The 23,348-nt window shown below is 30.8% G+C and overlaps 1 protein-coding gene across 1 annotated transcript; it reads left to right on the top strand.

The window, feature by feature from the left end:
* Positions 1-6,195: 6,195 nt before the first annotated feature.
* On the top strand, positions 6,196-23,295 carry LOC145326705 (uncharacterized). The gene is made up of 28 exons (XM_080170072.1): positions 6,196-6,331; positions 7,034-7,094; positions 7,472-7,518; positions 8,009-8,045; positions 8,888-8,976; positions 9,454-9,516; positions 9,825-9,884; positions 10,315-10,366; positions 10,461-10,512; positions 10,778-10,869; positions 11,669-11,744; positions 12,074-12,112; positions 12,565-12,623; positions 13,084-13,176; positions 13,549-13,628; positions 13,779-13,823; positions 14,113-14,172; positions 14,441-14,537; positions 15,523-15,599; positions 15,940-16,036; positions 16,307-16,340; positions 17,192-17,267; positions 17,834-17,908; positions 18,306-18,328; positions 18,643-18,707; positions 18,986-19,073; positions 22,969-23,014; positions 23,176-23,295. Exons 1-28 carry the CDS (start codon positions 6,252-6,254, stop codon positions 23,231-23,233), a joined length of 1,821 nt encoding a protein of 606 aa, XP_080026198.1. The 5' UTR covers positions 6,196-6,251; the 3' UTR covers positions 23,234-23,295.
* Positions 23,296-23,348: the final 53 nt, after the last annotated feature.

The following is a 23,348-nucleotide window of genomic DNA, read 5'->3' as shown; positions in this document are numbered from 1 at the left end:
GACATTTAAAACATGCCTAAATTAACGACATGAGCTATCCGTTACAGATCGACGCTAAATGTAGAAAAGCTTTGCTATTAAAAAGACTTGCTTTTATAAAATTAACAATTATAACTATTATCTAAAAAATCTGTAATAACGTACTGATAAAATCTTGAATAAAATAAAACTGAAAATTGATGAAAACCTCACATGACTATTAACAGGGATTGGGGTCAGTTTATCGTAGATTTTAATGTTATAATGTGTTTCTTTACATAATCAGAGTAAATTTTTTAAATGTCTTCTATATTATGGAAAAAAAATTGTATTAGTACTAGAAACCTGTAACTACAATATACAAAAGTTGGATGTAATATCAACGTTAATAAAAGTCAAAAAAACAAAACTATCAGTTTATCGTAGAATTCAATTCTTTACATAATAAGAGTTCATTTTTCTCATGTCTTCTATTTTATGAACAATTTCTGGTATTAGTACTAGAAACCTGTAACTACAATATACAAAAAAAGGTCAACGTGAATACAAGTCAAATAAGTAATAACACCACTTTGTCAATAAAAAGTCAGTCATTGCCACTTTTATTAAAAATTGCATTACTATGAAATTCACACAAAATAATGATTAAAATAATTTAATTATATTCCCCGGCCCTATCCCTGCACTATGAACATATGACAAACATACAAATATACATGAAAACAGGGATTTGAGGGATGAGACAATGAACAATGAATTTATCATGCTCCCTTCCACCAATTAATAAAAATTAGGTAATGGGGTGATTCCCCCCCCCCAAAATGAATTTGGGGGTGTCGTAATTGAAAATTTTGGATTTTCAATTTTTACCCCCCCTCCCCCAAATAAAAAAAATGCCTCTATGAAATAAAGATTACCCCCCCACCAAAATTTTACCCCCCCCCCCAAATAAAAAAGCTTGGACGCCCCTGGGTGAGTATGATTTACAGTCCAATATCCCCCCCCCCCCCTCCCTGACATGTAGTATATATTTAATATATTTATGAGTAGTTGCGTAGCCAACCTGTAACTTGAGTATGTCCGTCTGTCTGGGAAGGTTACTATGTATTATGATAATAAAGAGAATTGACTGTTTCTTTATTGGTATTGTTAAAATAATAAGGAAGGTAGGGGACATTGGGCTGTTTATTACACTAATCCACAAAATTTTATGAAAACATTTTTTATTCGTTTGTATAACAACTTTGGGGACTTTCATAGAATTTTGGTTGGTTGGTTCACTAAGTTGAGTATTCAAACGTTTCATATGGGATAATTTTGTGTATAATCATTGGGGGTGTACATCAACATTTCGACCATTGTCTTATCAAGTTTAGTTTCTTGAATAAATAATGTTCATTGTTTTATCAACTATACTTGCCAAAACTTTGTATTATTCAACTATCTAATTCCTATCTATAATACAAAATAGTAGGCTGTCTGTCTGTCTGTCTGAAGCTTAAGATCTTAGTAACTGACAAGGTTGTCCTTCTCAGGGAATATAACTCCTGGTCCTGTGGTAGTTTGAATCTATTTTTTTATATTATATTTTATCCAAAATAGATTGGCTTATGCACGATCTCGTCCTTGTTATAAAGTTAAGAAATGTGTAAACATGAAATACATTTGTCTAAATACATATTTATATTTTACAATAAGGACATTTATTGTTCCAGGGCGTGCATTTGATTTGTGACAGTGACATTGCACCCCACCATGGTTTCAACCTGTAGAAGAAAAAAGGGAATAGTCCCTTTCGTCGTATTTTTAAAATGGCTTTTTATAGGTTATTTTAGGTTAGGTTATATTGGGTTAGGTGATTGCCCCGCAGGGTTAGAGCCCCCCGCTCATTCATTATTTATTAAAAGCAGACAGTGATCGATATAAAATGTCGTTTACTATTTCTGAAATTCAAAATTATTTCTCAAAAAGAGGGTGTGAAAAAATTTGCGCATTTCGCGATTTAACTTAAAATTCATGGGGACACTTTAGGACTTTTGAGTGAGTGGGCAGACACTTAAGGGGTGTATTCAATCCCCTAACAATAAAAATGCACCCCTCTTGTTGTCTTTGATACATCCTCCTCGATTTTTGTTTAAGGAGGGTGTGGGTGCGCTTCGTGCACCTCCCTCACCTGACAAAATATGGAATGGAAGGAAAAACTAGAATTTTTGAAATTACAATTCACGTAATTCTAATGGAAAATATGTTAGAACCTGCAATTAACTTTTTTTTTAAAAAGAGGCATTTGATGTGCTGTCAGGGCAATTCTCCCTAAAACTTCTAAAACATACTTTGGTTTGTGCTTAAATAATAAGCTTTTTGTTTATTGACTCAAGATTTTTTTCTCTTGTTATGAAAACTCACCAACTAAAAGAATGTTTATTTATGTGCCAGAAAAAATAAGGAGCCGACTCGCGGATTTTGTATGGAGACAATATAAATAAAAGAATTTTAGAAAATATTTCATTAGAAAAAAATATGTATTAAACACCAGAAAAGAAAAGAAACATTTACATTATTAAAGAAAATTATAATTATAATTTAATAATTCAACTTGAAAAAAATTGTTAATATACACAAACAATTGAATTACATAGTAAAAAAATGAAAATCTCTAAAAGTCATGCCAAAAAAAGTAAAAAAAAAATTATTTAAAGAATGAGGAAAGTTTCTTGCTTGAGACATTAGCTTTAAAATAATGAAGAGCTTGTGCCCAAAGATCATAAAGACCAAGAATTGATAACCCTAGCCACAACCCTACAGAGCTTCCAACATCAATGATGAACTGGAAAGGACTGTAGTTGAACACCTTCTCAGTCACTTTAACTTGAGGATTAAAAGTTAAATGAATCCCAGTGGAATATTTCAGATGGAGCTTTTCCCTCACTTGAATATTTGCAGTCAGAGAGGAGCAATATTTTCTGCATCTATTCTCAAATTCAGTTTTTCTCAGATAGAAGGTTGTGTCAATAAATTTTCTGGTAAAGTCAGGTATGAGTTTTTCAGCAAAGTCAAAAGGATAGGTTCCATTGCACTGGTTGCTAGAGGACATCCAAGGTGGTATGCATCCAAGAGTTCTTCCAATCTCATTCTGTATTTCATCATCAACACATTTGACAAAGTCATCCTTGGTAACTTGATCCTTATCAACAAGACAAGATGAGCTCAAATCCACTGCAACATCATAGTAGTATAATTCACCAGCTTCAACAATCATGGGATTACCTTGATGTGACGTGAAGTCAGGAGAGAAGAAACTCTTGAAGTTTCTATCAGTGACAAACACCCTGATTTGCATGGGACTATAGGTAGAAATACTCATTTCATATCTGACATCATAGACTGAGATCTCTTTGCAGAATCCATACCTGGGAATGTAAACAATGTCTGCTTCAAGTTTCCTATTATTTTCATCATTAGTGATCAATATCGAACTTACAACAGTAGGGTCAAAAGTTTGATATAAGAGTTGTGGAAATGTGAGATTATAGTATCCACCCCAGGAGGTTTTATCCTGAAACACACCTTTCATCAGGCCATATTGGTCCAAATAGCCAAGATTAGACAGAGCATCAAAATTGTTTTGATCTGTTGGACAAACAGTGATGAGAGGTAGATCAACTTCAGTGATGTCTCTATATAAAGTAGAATCTATCTGAGGAGGATCCAACAGATTCTTGATTGCTGTCTCACATTGAATACAGAACATAATAAAAGAAATAGCAATTATACAAAATTTTATTTTCCCCATTACCTTACCCAGCAAGGTTTCACAAATGAATGCTCAAGTGTTTTGAGTACTTTTCCAGTGAAATCAAATAAAAATTAAGCAAAGAGAATACTCAAACTTTTGGTGAAATAGAAAAATGAATAAAAAATAGTACAACACTGTACTGTAAGAAAAGTTTGATATATATTTTAATGTAATTTATTTGATGTGATCTAATAAAAAAGAATGTTCCATTTTTTAAAGTGATTTTCCAGTGAATGAAAATAAAAAAAATAGCATAAGTGGCTACACCTTTTATAAACATAAGGTTCTTCTAGTACATTTTAAAAGTACTAGTTCATAACAATAGAGATAATCTAGAGAGTGAGACAAACTCTCTAAATAAGCCGATACGAAAATAGTGGAAGAACAATTGAGAACTTGTCTAGCATTTTGGTGCTAGATCTTTGTTTGTTTGACGGACAGAATGTCTTGTAGAGCAGCGATGAAAATAAGGACATAACTCTCTTATTGAAGAAAACTGGTATATTTTCAAAAGGTAATCTTAGAACTAAATACAAATTAGAAAACATTGGACAATTCCAATATAAGATATATACAACAAATTTGCGTGGGGTGCATGACAAAAAGAGGTGACATAATGGGCATGCACTAGAAGAAATTGAGGTGGTGTACTATAGTGATCAATAAAAGGATAAACCAACTGTCTACCTTTTCCGTAGCTTTCATTCAATTATAACTAGTTGGTTGTCACTAATCTTATATACAATTTGTACAAGCATAGGCGGCGCTGATATTGCTAGAAAAAGGCTGCGCCCTACTACACTTGTATTGAAATTGAAATAAATCTTCTTTATTAAGGATAGTTACTAGGCATATCAATAGCCCTAAATCTAAAGACTTTATATCTAATTTAATTTCTGAGTGTTATGAATTCCTAGATAGGTGTAATTATGACAAATACAGTGTGAATTGACTTTCTTCCTTTCTTAAGACAAAAAAAGATTCTAATAATGAGAATTGTAAAATTGATAGTACATGCTTATATTGCGAGATAAAAATGTACATACATTAGCGACAATTGTCAAAAATTAGCATTTTTGGCCGCCAGCCAAAATATGTTACTTTATGTGTTCCTTTAGAGCAAACAATAATCAAGGACAATTACGTCCTATTTCAACAGCATATACTAGAGTAGAAAGTTAAGTGTATTAAAGTCCGCTATTATCTCGTAACTGACTGGAATGTTTGTTCCACAATTCTAAATGAAGTTTAGAAGTTTAATAGTTATTTCTTTCATCGTATTATAAACCGCCTTCGGCACCTCGGGGCTAAAAAAACTAGTTTTAATCTTATGATTGTACATTTCTATATTCGTAGAAAGCTGGATATAATACGATGCTAGACATAGTTTTTTCGTATGGATGAGAACCGGTTCCTATCCACCGGATTCGAATGAATACGAGAAAGTTGGTTTTCAGATATTTATATTTCAAGGAAACATTTAACTCCCTGCCAAAAAATATGAAATATTGCCACCAGTTTTACCAGGGAGGGAGAGGACATTGGGCGGTTTATTACACCAGCCCCCCCCCCCCCCCCACCAGTTTATAATAAAGTTTTCTTATTCGCTGGCTCCACAACTGATGACACTACATACAATTTTGATTGATTGGTCCAAGTTGAGTGCTCAAACGTTTTAACCTTTATTTATAATCTACAGAAGGGGTAATTTTGCTATCATCATTGGTGACGTACATCAATTTATCGGCCATTGTCTTGTTCCTTAAGATCTCTGAGTTTCACTTTAACGTCTTGGGTCTGATGAGGTTAGTGCTGAGATCTGAACCATTTACTCGCTCCTGAGTTATACGTTATACCCTATATTAGTTCCATATTATCATATCTTTTTAGACATTTGACCACAGATACGGAAAAAAACAATCTTAGGATTAGAATACTGTCTGTTGTCCTATATCAGAACAGAACCAGTTCGAATCCAGCAGAAAAATCAGATTCAGAGCAGTAATAAAAAACTTACAATTTATCCTATGTCTATTATTTATTGCTGCAAGAATTTCTTTGAAACTGCTAATTAAAAAAAATTTGGCTGTTTTTGTAAAGCATCTTATTGTTTAACTCAAGTTCGTTAGGAAATCAGTAATATTTTCACCGCTTTTTTGTTAAAAAGTTAAAAGTTATCTATAATCATTATATAAAAGTAACAAGCGATGTCTGTCATTTATGTCTGTCTGTTGTGTGTGTGTGTCTGAAGTGAAGGATCTTGCTAAACGCTGAACCGATATAGTTCTCCTTTAATGCGAATCTTCTATTAGGTTCCGGGGAAGGTTTATTATTATTTTATGGGAAGGTTCCTCACCCTGCAAAGTATAATTAACTGACAAAATCCTTTCTTTAAAAAAAATTTTATGTACTAGTATAATTTACAGTCCAATGGGTCCTTCATCCCTTATTTTTATTAGATATACTAAACTAAAAAATGCTTGAAATAGGGGGAGACAACATACGTAGAAAAGCAGTGCCCAGGCTCACTACTTGTTGCTTATATAATTTAGAAAGGTGTGTTGATTATCAAGGATGACAACATACATTTAATAGTGAGACAGAAAAATCATTATTCGGACAAACGGAAATTAACAATTGTAAAGAGACCCAAACGCATCAAGGATGACTAATGTATTTACCTTTCAACATAATGCCTTATTATCATAGGAATCAACCTTTCCAAATCTAAATAATATTATAATTCATAAAAAATTCAGTGATTTATAGTTTAAAGATGGTATACTCTTTCTCTGTTATGTATTATATAATGCTACTCTCAAAATTATACCTTATTATTCCAGGAATATTCATGCAAAGTTTGAAATCAACAGCACTATTTAAAACTTGAAAAGAAAAACATGATAATTTGACATATTTGTGCTTAACTTATAAGCCCTACAGACATTCTGACAGACTGACGAAAAAAATAGGTCAATTAAAAAGAAAGGTTGACAACATCCATAAGTAGCGAATCAGAAACCTTTATCTATTATAAAAAAAATAAAGATTGTTCTTTTGTAGCAAGACTTGAACATCAGCCCAGACGAGAAAATTAAGTCTCCTCCATTCAATTTTTTAAAGATGAACAGACGAACGAATTATGCAAATTTTAGATTAGATTCGCTATGAAAAATATTAAAAAAATCAGTTTGTCATGCAATCCAATCAAAAAGGTTTTGTTACTATTGAACATTGTCGTGTCTGTTTTAATTGCAGGTATATTTCTGACCATTGCTGGGAGGTTATGATACTTTATTCTGGTACGGATTTTGAACAGGTATTGGTGCTTTACCTACAAGTGACTAAGGAGCACAGAACCCCCACCCCCCATTATTTTGAAATAAGTTTAAATAGGGGCTTGGGGGAATATTTTCGACTGTTACCTTAGAGTTAGGTTGGGGTATATTGGATACAGAGTAGCCCCAAAGTTATATGATTCCCCGCAGGGATAAGGCGTCAAGATTCCCCCCCCCCCCCCCCAATGCCCCCCTTATTATCTTACTATTTTTAAAATAAGGATGAGATGTTTTTATGTCTACTAAGCAATTTGAGGGAAAGCTCCGTTTTACTCTTGAACTCTTGTCTGTATCTAGTTCTAAATATTTCTGTATCATACTTTCCTGTTATTTAAAACAAAGATTTTAAATTCTCTAGGTTGTAAGACGTGAAGAAATGCTTTGGATGCACATTAATGAGTTGAGGTAAATGTAGAATTGCTACGCTTTGCGCCTAGCATCAAGGGAAAGGAAAATAGACGATAAATCAATCTTCCTCCTAAATATATAGACAGACAGATAGGCAGACATATATATAGAGTGACAGGTAGACGGATATATAGAGAGATAAGTTGACAGATATATAGATAAACAGACAGATATATTGACAGACAGATAGATAGACAGAAAGATAGATAGACAGACAGATGAATAGACAGACAGATAAACAGACAGACAGATAGTTAGACAGACATATACTAGATAGACAGACAGATAAATAGATAGATAGACAGACAGATAAATAGATAGATAGACAGACAGAATGAAAGACAGACCTAGATAGATAGACAGACAGAAAGACAAATAGTCCGAGAGACAACTAGACAGATATTGAAATAGACATACAAATATTTATATTGCCTTACTGTATAAAGTACATCATATTCTATAATCATCGTTTTGCTTTACTTTTCAGAGAATGCATTTTTAGTCAAGTTCCTTTTAACTTACAGGTCAGTTGTAAGTGATACAAACATCCGCTCGTTGTCGCGGTGGTAATTGGTTGGAATCTCGGCTCAACACCGCGTCATAACTGAAAAATGGTTCCTATTGCTGCTATGCCATATGTGCAATATGAACAGTTAGAGTAGAAGAATGCCTTGGCCCAAACAGGTGTAACTAACTACATACTACATACTTTAAGACAACATCATGCATTCAAAGAGTTGGTTGTCTGTGGGGTGAGTGATACTTGATCTAAAACCCCTGGTGTTTGACCAGATTCAATCTGCGCAGTTTTTACTTTTATATTTTCTATCTGTCTTTGATTATATTTATGTATTTATGTTTTATCAGTTGCGTGCACCGTAAATTTGACATCAATCTTCAACCAAGATCAAGGGAAATGTTGCATTTGATTCACCAACCTTAATTTTGCCAGAGCGGTTGATAAAGCCCATATATTTCCCTTTTCTGCACGCCTCTGGTTTTAATCTATGGATTCATTTATTTATCTATCTGTCTTCCATTGTGTTTTCATACATTTATCTATATATTTAACTATACATATCTATCTTTCTTTCTATCTTCTACTATATGTATACATATATCTCCTTTCTGTGACACCTTGCTTCTTTGTCTTTCTACTAGCGGCTGTGCTCCGAGAATAAAGAAGAGCTCTGTAATTAAAGAAGTAAGGAAAGTAGGAAAATAGCCTAAAACCATCCGAAGACTATAAGAAGCTTCCATGAAATGAAGAACTCAATCGATTCAGTAGTTATCGAAATCTACTACAGACCAACTCACCAGTTTATGAAATAGGATTAGTCTATCAGAGTATCTATCTATAATTTAGGAGGAAGCTGTGAATATGATAATAAAAGCAGTAGGGAAAGTAGCCCAGGAAAAGAAAAATCAGTATACTATGAACACAAATATTGGAATGTAAGTTTTAAGTAGCAAAGCTATCACAAAAGCCATTAGTGACTGTCTGTCTTTCTCTATCTTTGGAATAACTAGGATGAGTTTCAGGAATCTTGAGGAATAAGAAATAAGACAATAGGATATACATTTCCATTGATTATTCATAAAATTACACCTTCTTCTGTAGGTTAGAATTATTGGTTGATAAATTAAGATCATACTACAAGTTTAAGACCAACAAATCAAAATCCAATAAAAATAACCTTTTTTTTTACTTTTGGGTACTAGTATAAATTACCAGGGAGTACTACAGTAAATTGTAATACAGTAAAAAATATTCTGTATTCGGTAAATCTAAAGTTTTAAAGAGTTATATTAGATATTATCTGAGGTTTTCTACATGTATGTACAAAATAAATTGATTTTAAGGAGTTACGTACTGACCCTAACTTTAAAGGAGCTGCGCTTCTAAAAACCAAAAATATAAATATATTTCAGGTATAAGACAGAATTGTTTTGTATTGTGACCATGATAGATCTTATAGCCAGTGATAAAATAAGGAATCAATCAATCAATTAGTAATTCATAAATCAATAAATCAATTAATAATTCACAAATCAATAACATTAGCGACTCCACTGATGTAAAACTGCATTACTCATTTCCATACTCAGTTAGGACCACCAGACAAAGGTTATGCTATCAAATAGGTTGTTGATGCACAAAGATGATAATAAGAAGCATATAAAATAGCTTTAAACCAACCAAAATAAAGCTTTCCTTAAAAAACACAGCAATTATAGGAACTCCTTTTGACAGAATACAAATATCCTACCACTTTTATTAGAAATGATTGATTGATTGATAGACACTTGGATATGCCTTCAATTCCAAAAATTTTAAGAACACATCTCACTAGTAGAATAAAGTAAGTTTTAACTTAGCGCATCTACCCTATATCTAGGGTATGTACTATGTATGACCATTAGAGACAGAACTGAAAGTCTGTGTGTTATCATTAAAAAATAATTTTAAACATTTATAAAATTTTCTACTTCATCATTTATTTCACTTTTAAAATATATCTGATTTCTGAGTTTTTTTCATAGAAATATTAGAATGTGAAAATAACGTAGATTTAATTAATATATATCTTCAATATTTAAGGTTATTTTGTAATAATAACCTAATGTTTCGGATACTTGAATTGACATAAGGATGTTTTTAAATCACTTATTATTATGTAATGCTTCAGTTCTTTATCAAAAGTTTTTTAAAAAGAACAATGACAAACTGATTAAATATTATTATCATATTAAAATTGATCGGACTATTCTTTATATTTTTTTCTGCTTTAGAGATTTTACTGGTGTCAGAAAATTGCATCTTATGCTACTAGGATTTGGAAAGGTAAATATTTAAATTTTTCATTCATTGTTTTAAATTACTATGTAGATTGTATAGCATGACTTAATTAAACTAAATTGTTAAAATTTCTGTTTAGGATTCTCGACTATGCTCAGTTGAAGAAATTGTTGCCCCTTCAAATATTATTGGTATCTCATTTTTAGTAAAGCCTCACTGTAGATACATAATTCTTTTATTCATTCAAAAACCTTTTTTGTTTATGAGGTATTTAATTTTTTTTGTTGATATTAACAAACCTACCAATTCATATTCTATATTTGTTTACTGGATAATTAACTATTTATTGAAAAGTTTATGTTTTCACCATATAAAATTAAATAATTATTCTCTATCATTTTAGAATTTGCCTTTTGTGAGACTTTTCAGTAGCTATCGCTTTTTACTTTATTTTAGATGCTCTGCGTGGTTTCAAACAGTTGGTTCATCTTATTCTTCCCAAGTTCTGTACAAATAATATCATTGTTGCGTTATCTAGAACTTGTCAGGTATCTATCTATTTATCTTAAATTTAAAGGGCGTGTGACTTTTTTTTATCTTAACACCCCCCTTGGCTGTTTAAGGGGATTGTGTTTAAGGGAATGAGAGGCCATTGAACAGCCCCCCTTAATATTGCCATTGCATTGGGGTGGATACACCCCTCTTTTGCAAGCGTCTGTGTATATGATCGGATGCGCCTTAGTATCTAAGGGTTCTGAATTTGAAGGGAATGGTAAAGCAAAAAAATATCAATAAAACCTCTAAGATTATATCTAAAAACATTTTAACTTATTAACTTTTTATATGAAAATTGATAAAGTATTGTATATATTAACAGGGGAAAATTTGTTGTCAATTTAGCTGGCTAATATGGACAACATTTATTGGTCAGTTCGTTCATCCAGATGTGGGGGGGGGGGGTGTTTATGGTGTATAGGGGATGGATGGGAGGTATCTATCAGAGTACATGAAAATCTGAGCAACTCCGAGCAATAATATATCGATTATTATGAATACAGAAATATTGTCGACTGTTATTATAAAGTCAAACTGACAATAGATGGAATTTCAGAACCAGGGATCTAAAGGGATAAGACAATGGCCGATAAATTGAAATACATTCCAAATGTCAATACACCCCATTACCCCTTTTGTTGATTACAATTGTTGGTTGAAACGTTTGGACATTCAACTAAAAAAAAACAAATCAAAATTCTTAAAAAGTCCCCAAAGTGGTTAAGCCAACGAATAAGAAAATGTTATTATAAAACTTTGGGGACTTTTGTAATAAACAGCCCATTTTTTCAGAACACATTACGAATGTTGGAAATTGATCATTGTGAACAGCTGACTGATCAAGCCGCCGTCAAAATGGAAAAACTACGTAAGATTCAATCTCATGATAATTCTATTGAATACGTATTCTTAAATCAAGTCATGTCCGCGAGTGACAATTATGAATAATTTCAAAAGGGTAACAGTCAGAAAGTTGAAGTGATTCTTAGGATAAATGGGCATGATATTAAAACTTTATGAAATGATACTGTAAGTAGAAATGTCCATATTAATCTTTCTCTATCTTTTCTTTGTTAAATAAAATCATTCCTTTTCTACAATTGTTCAATTTTCATATTTGTATGTTCCTCTTTCTGATTTATTTAGCTTTGATTTTATGGATGTTGTTATCCTTGTTTAATATAGTTTTAATTTTAGAAAACCTAGAGCTACTGAGTTTAGCAGGCACAACAATAGGTACAAAAAATTTAATTAAAAAATCTCTGGGCCGATCTTTCCACAATTTTCTTGGAAGATTTGTATCTATCCAGGGATGGTTTTAGGCTATTTATAGAAAGAGATTGATGCAACCTCCCCACAAAAATTCTCTAGATGCCTTAAAACCAAGTGGCGCAGTCACTACTGAATTTAAACAATATAATTTTTTCACATTTTGGCTTCGAAACCAATTAATATCCGCTACATTAGAAGCGGTTCTGAGCCATAATGAAAAATCATGTATTAAATCGTATTATATCCAGTTTTCTGCGAATATAAAAATGTACATACATAATATTAAAACCAATTTTGTTAGACCATGCATCTCGGGGCTAACAAAACTGTTTTTATCTTATAACTGTACATTTTTTTATCCACGGAAAGCTGTTTATAATACGATGCAATAAATAACTATATTAGCATGTTTTTAGGTACACCAGCATTGGCAGAACTTGTTTTTAGATTAAAGAAGTTAAAACATCTTCTTAATGTAAGTTTGTTTTTAAACTATTAAAATTATATTTTAAAAATTTGCCAAATAATATTCTGTGTAGTAAAAAAAGCACTATATAATTCTTAATGTTAAAGGCCCTTAACCCAAACTTGAGAATACCAACGGCTTCTCGCACTATTTCATACCCCCTCCAATGTAAATTAACCTCCCTTGCAAGAATTTTTTAATGCTTGGATGTCCTTTGTCTAACATGTTGAGCTTTACTTTCATTTCAAATTTCAAATTTAGGGTATTGGGTCTTATTATGACAGTCTTTTATTAGTTAAAGCAGTGTATTTCCTGCAAGCTTCCTTCTGCTTTCAACAAAACACTTTGAAAAAATATTGTTCCACAGACCATGGCAATTTTACCACGCGTCTGATGTAGCACGGCTAAGCTAAGCCTATAAACACCTACCCGACAACTAGCGAATGGGTTTACAATTAACAAAATTTAGGCAGATTTTTTATGCGATGTTTGTGAGTATATACAAAATGACAATGATGATATTTGGTTGAAGGGACAGCCACCACCCATACTCAAAGTTCAGGTATTTTCAGGGATAGTACAGTAAACAATAAATTAGTTTCCCTCCCAAATTATAATAAAGAAATCATCTTTGATAGATTTAAAATTATTGTAGGTTTAGGTTGCTTTGTCTTTTTCAATCTTAATCCAACCTTTCCCTGCAAAAATGCTTGGCTAACGAATAAGAGAACAAGTTGACAAACTTTGGGATGAAACTTTTGTAAAATATTTTTTGTCAAGAAATAAAAAAAAAGTTTATTACATTGTTTCATGCGATTGTTTATTTAATGTTTTTATTTCAATTTTAAAAGTAGGAAAGGAAAGAGGAAAAATGCAAAGAAATAGTTAAAGAAAGAAAATTGAATTACAAAGTTTACATTTTTTTCAATTAAAGGAATTTTTTAATTCTGAAGAATATTATTTCCACACAACAGTTCAGATGGAATTGGTCAACAAAATTTGTCCAGAAATCAGGTTAAAATTTTTCTGTATGGCTCCGAATCCGATATATTTCCGGTGGAATAGTACCGGTTCCAAGACATTTTGAAAAATTATGCATCGAATATTGTTTAAACAGAAATATAGTCAATAATCAGTGAGTTAAATATTTTTTTTATTTCATAGAAAAATCCGATTCTTTTACGATGGCGAAGAGACTTGTGAATTAAGGAAATGTTTTGATTTTGGTTTTTTTTTACGATTGGCAAATAGTAAATCTTATAGGGTTTAGAAGGGAAGTGGAATTGTAATCTATTTAAAAATGAGTATTAATATGCTTTTAAAAAAATCTTATATTTTAAAGTCTTTAAACCTATTTATTTTAACCAATCTATGCCATGCCCATGCGGGGAACTATCCCTACATACTGGGTACTTCCGTGTGGTCCAAAGTAATATGTAGGAAACCACCATTGTATCTTATTACAAATTAAAAAATCAAAATATTATTGTAATACTAGTGTACTTGATAATTTCAAAAATCTTCGAGAATTGAGAATAAACGGAGGCGATTTGAATAGGTAAGTTTAAATAAATTTTAGTAGTTAAAACAATCACAATTATTTCTATAATATCTCAGCAACAGTAAGCTAAAAAATTGAACTTTATGTAAACTAATCTAGTCAATTTATTTAATTTAAAAAATGGGCTTCATATTAGTGAAATATTTTCTTAATAATGTTTTTTCGCAAAAGTGTAGATTTTTAAATTCGCTACGCTGCGACTAAACATTAAAATAATGATATATTCTTTTAAATGTAGCATAAATATAATCAATCTTTTTTACAGAGATCCTATAAGAGCATTGTTTGAGCTTATTGGACATAGATTAACAAGATTAGAATTCAACCATGTTGAAAACATAGATAGACAGTTCATAGCACAGGTAAATATATCATAGATTAATAATATTAGAATTTAATCATGTTGAAAACATAGACACAGTTCATAGCACAGGTAAATATATCATAGATTAATTATATTAGAATTCAACCATGTTGAAAACATAGATAGACAGTTCATAGCACAGGTTAATATATCATAGATTAATGATATTAGAATTCAACCATGTTGAAAACATAGATAGACAGTTCATAGCACAGGTAAATATATCATAGATTAATGATATTAGAATTCAACCATGTTGATAACATAGATAGACAGTTCATAGCACAGGTTAATATATCATAGATTAATGATATTAGAATTCAACCATGTTGAAAACATAGATAGACAGTTCATAGCACAGGTTAATATATCATAGATTAATGATATTATAATTCAACCATGTTGAAAACATAGATAGACAGTTCATAGCACAGGTAAATACATCATAGATTAATAATATTAGAATTCAACCATGTTGATAACATAAATAGACAGTTCATAGCACAGGTAAATACATCATAGATTAATAATATTAGAATTCAACCATGTTGAAAATATAGAATTAAAGTTCATAACACAGGTAAATATATCATAGATTAATAATATTAGAATTCAACATTGTTGAAAACATAGAAAGAACATAGCACATATCTTAAATTAATAATATAAGAATTCAATATTAGATTTTTAGCTACTCTATAAGTGTTTATGTCTTTCTGTCCTTCTGTGTCTTTAAATCTGCTCTCTAATTGCTTCTCTTTGCTAACCGGTCTTTTTTTAAAAAGGGTTGGGGAGGAGGAGGCGAAAGTAATTTTTTAGGGGCTATCTTTCTAGAGATGTTTTATTCATTCTCACATAAAATATATTCCCTTTAATTATTGATCAAGTAGTCAAAGAGATATTTTATTACTTACTCTTAGACAGACAGACAAACACCTAAACATCCAGATACAGTTTTTATAAAAGATATTTTTTAATTCTAGTTGTCTCTAAATTGTCCGAACCTAAAGCAGCTGAGATTTGACACCTGTTCTTTTGTTGATTATGGCACTTTATACAGGTAACAATTTTCTTATCGGCCATTACTTGAGATAGTTGGCTATTGGATGTGCTCTATAAGTCACTTAGGCTGTCAGTCTGTCTGTAAACTTTTAGAGAATGGAGAAATGTTTTTTCTCTTTATATTTAATATAGAGGCCAGTTTTCTTTAAATAAAATATTGTTGCTTATATACATTTAAGCACTTGATTCTAAATGAAATTTGTTTTTTTTTCCAGCTTTTATTTAGTCAAATATAGAGACGCGACTGAACTGAACCTAAAATCAAGCTTATCTGAAATTTTAAATGATAACTTTGGGTAAAAAATCTCCCAACCAACGATAATATATTTTTGTTTTAGTGAACTTTTTGACTATTATAATGAGGCAAGTTTGGAAGAAGTTCAACAAATAGAGCTTGCTATTCTTCTAAGAGAGCAAGAAAAATTATCAAATGAGGTAAATAGAAACTTTAATTTAAATATAAACTAGGGTTGGACCGGATATTGAAAATGTCCGGAAACCGGATATCCGGCGTTGGCCAGATATCCGGCTCAGCCCTAATAAAACCAGCAACTAGCATTGCTTTTAGAAAATAGTTAATTTGTTTTAAGATATTAAAGCATTTAACAAAAATTGATAATTTTACTTTTAGCTTATATTATCTTATGCATTTAAAAAGAACAAGACTATTTATATCATCAAAAATAACGATTTATATTATTTTAGGTGGAAAATGTGATTGTTCCATTTGAACATTTAGGTATAAAATAAATCTAAACCATTTAGGCATTCCCATAAGGAAAAAGGATAAGAGGATGAATACTCACCCCTTTTCATGGTAAAATACTACTTCCCCATCCCTAAATTTAGAAGCAGGCGAAAATCAAAAACCGCCCAGGGCTTTTTGTAAGTCAATCATAAATAATAATGTGAATAAAAAGAAAAGCGATATTTAGCAAACAGCCGTGGGCGGTCAGAATCAGCTGAATGTTCATTATGAAAAAAATTTCCTTCTTTTTAGAAATAGAAGGATTCATCTTTCATGAACAAATTTTTTTAAATAAAAATAAAATTCTATGTAATTTTTAATTAAAACATTAAAACGAAAATATCTAATCGAATATTCTTGCCCTAAATATGGAAATAGTAAAAAGTAAAAAAATATTTTTAAAATAATTTTTAATCCTCCCATTTGAAAAGTAGTAGAATAGCAATAAATTTTAGCGCGGCAACAGCGCTAAGTAGGCCTCTAGGCCCACTGCCTATTTTCGTCTTCTAGTTGCTTCGATTCCTCTCTTTTATTTTTTTCTCTATGTCCCCAAAATTTATAATATTTTTCAGTTATTACAAAATTTGAATACATTTACTAGAAGCCCTGAATGTATTTAGTACTGTTTATCTATTGCATCGCGTATTACAGACAGCTTTTTCCCATTTAGTAATTTTTAAGATTAATTTACTTGAGATACCTTGGCAGATTAAAGAGTTGTTATTTCTATGGTTTTTAATTTATTTTTCGTGGAAAATTTTCCAAATACGATGCGACACATTCGATATATTATGGCTACGAACCGGTTTTAATCTGCGGATACTAATTTTGTTGTTGTTCAGAGGAGTTGACAATGTCATCACGATGTACAAGAATAACAATGTGTTTTCTTCTTCTAAACATTCCAAATGTTGTCAGGTAAAAAGGACAGAAAGCAGCAGTTAAAAAGGCCATTTGTCTGTAAGTACTATCTGTAATTTAAGTAGGATTCTCCATTTTTTTTTACTGTCCATGTTACTTGCCACAGCAGATAACTAAGTTTGTATGACTGGGTGTTTTGTAGAAATGAACTAACCTATTACTATTAATGCTTGGCATGATTTTCAATGCTGCCATTGCAGATAGATGTTCAAAATTATATATCTCAGGACTAATAATAAAACATCTTATTTATATATATAATTTTGTAAATCTTATGCCATTTGGTTTTCTAGGTATTTTCTAATCTTAATCCACAGTAATGTTTCATCTCATTTTGGGTGTACCTAAATTATTATCCGTTGTCTTATCCCTTAAGATCCCTGAGTTATAGTTATTAATATTCATCCAATAACTAAAAGGCCGATTTTTTAGTATCAAAAAACATTATAATTTACTTTGCCTGTCTTTGAAGGTCATTGAACATCTGCTCTAGAACTCAATTTGTCTGTTTTTCAACCCATGATTTCTTTTATGCTTCGCTACTTATGTATGTCTTGTTTTAGGTTGTACTTAGGTTCAGGTACAACCTTGGATGATGATATGATGGAGCAGGTCCTGGAAAAAAATAAATTTACCAGGTGATATATTTGTTTGTGCACAGGTTTTACAGGGGAAAGGGTTAACATAGATTCCCTGTTTACTCTCCACTTTTTCTATGTAATCATAATTTAGTTATTTCTATGAGAGTTTTTGGTTATTGTTTCTATCCCCCCTGGAGAGGAAAGGGGGCTGTTCTGCTTCATCCTGCCCCCTCCCCTTGGATTGTACAAATAGAGGGATTTTTTTGGTAATCGACTTGCCTCTGTAATGCAAAATTTTCAGTGAGGGAAGGGACAATGGATTGTAAATTGTACTATTTCTCAAATATTTTAGATTTTGTGGAATAAATTCTATAATTGATAAGTAAATGATAAAGTTAATTTAAATGATTTTATATTTGATATAAAACTAATAATGAATAATAATTCTTTTCAGTTTAGAGGTTTTCAGCATTTTAGGTAATTTTTTGAAATGTTATTTTATTTCTAAGTACCCTTTTTTGTTACTTAGACTTTAGTATCGCGTTTGATAACAAGAAATATATGTTTATTTATCGCATCGTATTATAAAAAGCTTTCCTCGGAAAGTAAAATTAAAAAATCATTATTCTAATATTCTTGTAAAATCGTCTAGTCTCTAATACAATGCATGATTTTCCAGTATTGCTAGAAACCGCGATTCTATTCCAGTGGATGTTAATCGGTTTTTAAGGCATACTGTAAATATAATTCTTGACGGCATATAAAGTATTGAAATTGTAACCTTTTTTTAGGGGAGAATGATTTAACCTATTGGAGTTTGGAACTTCTATTAGAAAACTGCCCTAAACTTAAAGAGGTTTAACGTCTTAGAATTGATTAAGAATTTGCACTGAAATCTTATTTTTGACTAACTACCCCCCCCCCCCCCTTATTTAATTTTTTTTGGTATAATTATTCAATTTCATAGGTTTTAGATAACTAGGGAGGGAGGGGGTGTTTAAAAACTGATTATGTCGAAACTTTTCAACCAATAATTTTTACCTATACAAGGTTATTTTCTTGATCATCATCAGATGGGATGTATATAAATTTTTCGTCCATTGTCTTATCCCTATTACTTACAATAATTGTCAGGTGAAAGGTCTTCCATTCTGGACTGGTGTATCAGATGAGGAGAGACAGCTTTTTGAAACATGGATCAAAGATTCAAACATTGATTTAGGTAAACCTTAGTTCTATACCATTTTAAAGGTAGGGTTGTACCGTTATTACCTCGGGTCATCTCAAAAAACGCCTATCTCAGAAAACGCCTATCTCAAAAAACGCCCATCTCAGAAAACGCCTATCTCAAAAAACGCCCATCTCAGAAAACGCCTATCTCAAAAAACGCCTTTTTCATAAAATGCCTACTACATTTTAAGAATTATTTTGTAGTAAAACATGTAAGTCTAAGAAGGTATTGTGAATATTGTACAATATGTACATTATAAATCTTCTTATGAAATATGTATCCCTAAAGTATAATTTCACTCTTGTACATTCCTTAGGCCCTTTTTATTTTTCTAATCATTTTGAGCAATAACATACTAAAGGTTTGCTTTTTAAAAATTGATCACAATTGAATAACAAAAACTTTCACCTATTAAATTCATGTTTTAAGTTTCTTTATTTCATATATCTACTAGAAAACCCAGTTTACTTTTCAGTTATTACAATAAGATGAACAACTATGAGCTCCATAAAAACATACTTCTTATTTATTTTCTTTATTATTTGACCTAATACAGGGTGTTTTTTTTTAATAAGTTAAAAGTATTGCTTAATTTAACCCATTTGCCATTGACAGAAATTAATAATCTATATCTTAAATTCTTTATTGATGTGGGACATTTTGTAAGAGAAAAAAATATTTGGCGATTTTCAACAAATTCTGCCTTAAAAACCGGTTTTACCAAAGTACCTATTTTTGGAAGATTTTTGGATCTTGACTAATTTAAAGAGTTTGCAAAAATGCGTACATTTTCAAAAATCAAATTGCGCGGCTTGTGTTTATAGTAGAAAAATGTTACCCATACTGTTACCAAAAACACAAAATATTGTTCTAGTTATTATTATGTATTCTTAAAAGAAATTATATCATTTTTAACATACACAAATAATATACAAAATATTTATTGAGTATGATATGCTTTAAAATTATCAGAATTATATAGCTGTTCTTTAAAATAAAAAAAAATAGTTTAGAATAATTATTATGAATTATAAAGCAATTTATCATTTTAATGTCTTATCTCTATATTCCTTCTTTTTTTTATCAGATTCAAAAATGATGTACTTTTGATTAAGCTTCAATTATTAAACCCTTTAATGGGGTGTAAAATTTGGGTAGGATGTAGGGTAGGTATAAATAGTTTGAAAACACAAAATATTGTTCTAGTTATTATTATGTATTCTTAAAAGAAATTATATCATTTTTAACATACACAAATAATATACAAAATATTTATTGAGTATGATATGCTTTAAAATTATCAGAATTATATAGCTGTTCTTTAAAATAAAAAAAAATAGTTTAGAATAAGTATTATAAATTATAAAGCAATTTAACATTTTAATGTCTTATCTCTATATTTCTTTTTTTTTATCAGATTCAAAAATTATGTACTTTTGATTAAGCTTCAATATTAAACCCTTTCCTCTAAAGAGTTATCACTCCAATAATTTTCTCCCATCCCCCATTTTCCATTTATTTAAACTATCCCTATTCCCTTAATATAGAAGCTACTCTTTAGTTTGTCATTTTATCCATCTTTGTACATAGTTTAGTCACTGGTTGATTTGGTATCTGTACTGGTAATTGTGTTTTAGATAAGAGATCATGAATGACAAGTATTTTATTATAATAGTTAATACTAGTTTTAAATTAGTCTTTATTTTTTAAAAATGTAGTAGGCATTTTATGAAAAAAGCGTTTTTTGAGATAGGCGTTTTCTGAGATGGGCGTTTTTTGAGATGGGCGTTTTTTGAGATAGGCGTTTTTTGAGATAGGCGTTTTCTGAGATAGGCGTTTTTTGAGTATAGCCATTACCTCTAGGGGCGAGGCTGCTGTGTTTGTCTGTGACACTGTAACGTCAGGTCCAACATCCTAAGAGAGCTATATATTCTTTGCTGTCCAAACATCCAGGATATATATGAGGTAACACTCAACAGACAACCTACCCGTTGATTACACGAATTTTGTCTGTAAGTCCTAACTGCATGTTAACAAGTTACGTCTGTTTGAAGAGCAAGGAATTACCACTACTCTAACTATTTACATTATGTGGCTAACAAAGCATCCATATATCAGTTTAGTGTTAGCTCTCAGAGCATACAGTCGCATGCACAATGTGAAAGCTGCAGTAAACTCACTTGTGACTTAAGTGAAAAACTTCACACAAAAAATAAACTACAACTCAAAATGGATCTAAGTGAAAATATCTACATCCTACAAACCCAATTCAATGTCAACCACATTTCTAAAACAATATCAACACTTCATCTTCAAAATTTCATAATCCTCATAAATTAAAATCGCTACTATGTCATCTTTGCCTTCATTTATAAAAATAAAATTCTTCAAATTTAAAATATTTTACCTAAAACGGCCACTTATCCCAAGAAAATAAGTAATATTTCATAGTCAACTTAGCCTTCAAAAAATTAATCTTCCATCAAATCTTCTAATATAACTTAATCTGCCAGACATTAGTTGTAAAATCATGCTTACAACACTCACTTCTGAATATTCATAACAAAATTGGCCTAGCATCAGAATTCTGCTTTCTAAGTGTGTGGGTTAGCATTTTTCTAGGTTTTATGTAGGTCTCCAAAAATTAGTCCTTAGATTTACGCTTAATGGAGTGGGGCATGAATCTATTTTGACTACATATAATAATTTAAAATTTCAGAGGCGTTTTTTATTAAGTAGATTTAACAGCAAATGTCACCAATATCAACTTCAAACCTAAAATAATGTATCCTAATCGGCCACCACGTTCAATTCTTAATCTGCTAGACATTAGTTATAAAATTATACTTACATCATTCATTCTGTAATAAACATGACAACAATGGCCTAGTATCAGAATTTTGCTAGCTAAGTTGTCGGGTTAGCATTTTCTATTATAAAGGTCTCCCAAAATTAGTCTTTAGATTATGCTTAAGAGGGCAAGGGCATTTATCTATTTATGACTACATATATTAACCTAAACTTTCAGAAATGTCAATATTGTATAGATGATTTAACAAAAATGTCAGCAATGTAAACTTCTCCAAACCAAATTACAGTATCCTAAAAGGCCACCACATTCCATTTTAATAAATCACAGCTGCAAACAATTTAAACATCTAAATATAGAGTAGCTTCCTTCTAAATATCACAATAAAATTTTTTTATTTATGATACAATCAGCATAATTTTCTTCTAAACACACAAATCAGCATATTTTTACACTTTAAATGACATTCATTATTTCTACAATTTTTTTACTTAAAAAACTTCATTATAACTACAATAATAACTACATATATAACTACAATATAACTACATTAATAACTACATTTATAATTACAATATAACTACATTATAACCACCAGTTAAGTCACATTTAATTTTGCAATCATATCTCCAGGGGGGTTTACTCCCTTATCAGAAAACACAAACCGCGGCTTGGGTAAACCCTCAAACTTGACTAATGGTCATAAATGAGGTGTCAAGTCGCAATTATTTACTTATGACTGACTTTATGTTCTTTTTTTGCATTATTATTAATTGTAATTGTTTTTTCTTCTATAATCCACTTACATAAACGTTGTCATATGTATAATAATTGAATTTGAAATATACATACATATATACAGTTTTTACCGGAAGCATTGTTAAACAGACTCAGACCAATCACCGAGGGTGTACACATTTTAAGGATATTTTCTATAGAATATTTGGAAATGGGGTTGACTCAACTTTCTCCGAAATACCCATAAACCAATCTACGAGTCATGAAAATTTCCCCATTTGGCTAGCCCAATTGGTCCCATGGTTAACGAGATCTTCTTATAATATTTTTATATTGTAGATGTAGAAGAAATTGAACCGATGGACTTCTCCCTATTTTTCAACAGGTACTTCATTACTACATCAGCTATGCAAATAGCATCTAGGAGTGGTAGTCAGGGGGTAGATAAATCAATGGCCTAAAACCATCCAAAAGCTTTAATATCAAATTTAATAGTGCTATAATGTACTGTATAATATCAGTATAGTTTTACACAATTTATTTTAGAAACGAGATGGACCAAAAGATGCGCGAAGAAATTGTAGCTTATTTTTCTACAGCATAATTTGTTATTGTTTTTATTGGTATTTTTATTTACATTTTTAATAAATTTATTGTAGATAATAATGTTTTTTGATTGTGGAAAAGATTCGACTTTAAAACATAAAAATCTCATCTTA

The sequence above is a fragment of the Acartia tonsa genome, chromosome 8 (assembly GCF_053477335.1).
Source record: "Acartia tonsa isolate MP-2025a chromosome 8, ASM5347733v1, whole genome shotgun sequence".
Lineage (NCBI taxonomy): Eukaryota > Metazoa > Arthropoda > Copepoda > Calanoida > Acartiidae > Acartia > Acartia tonsa.
Note: the sequence above shows the minus strand (reverse complement) of the source record. Positions and strands in the feature narration are given on the sequence as shown.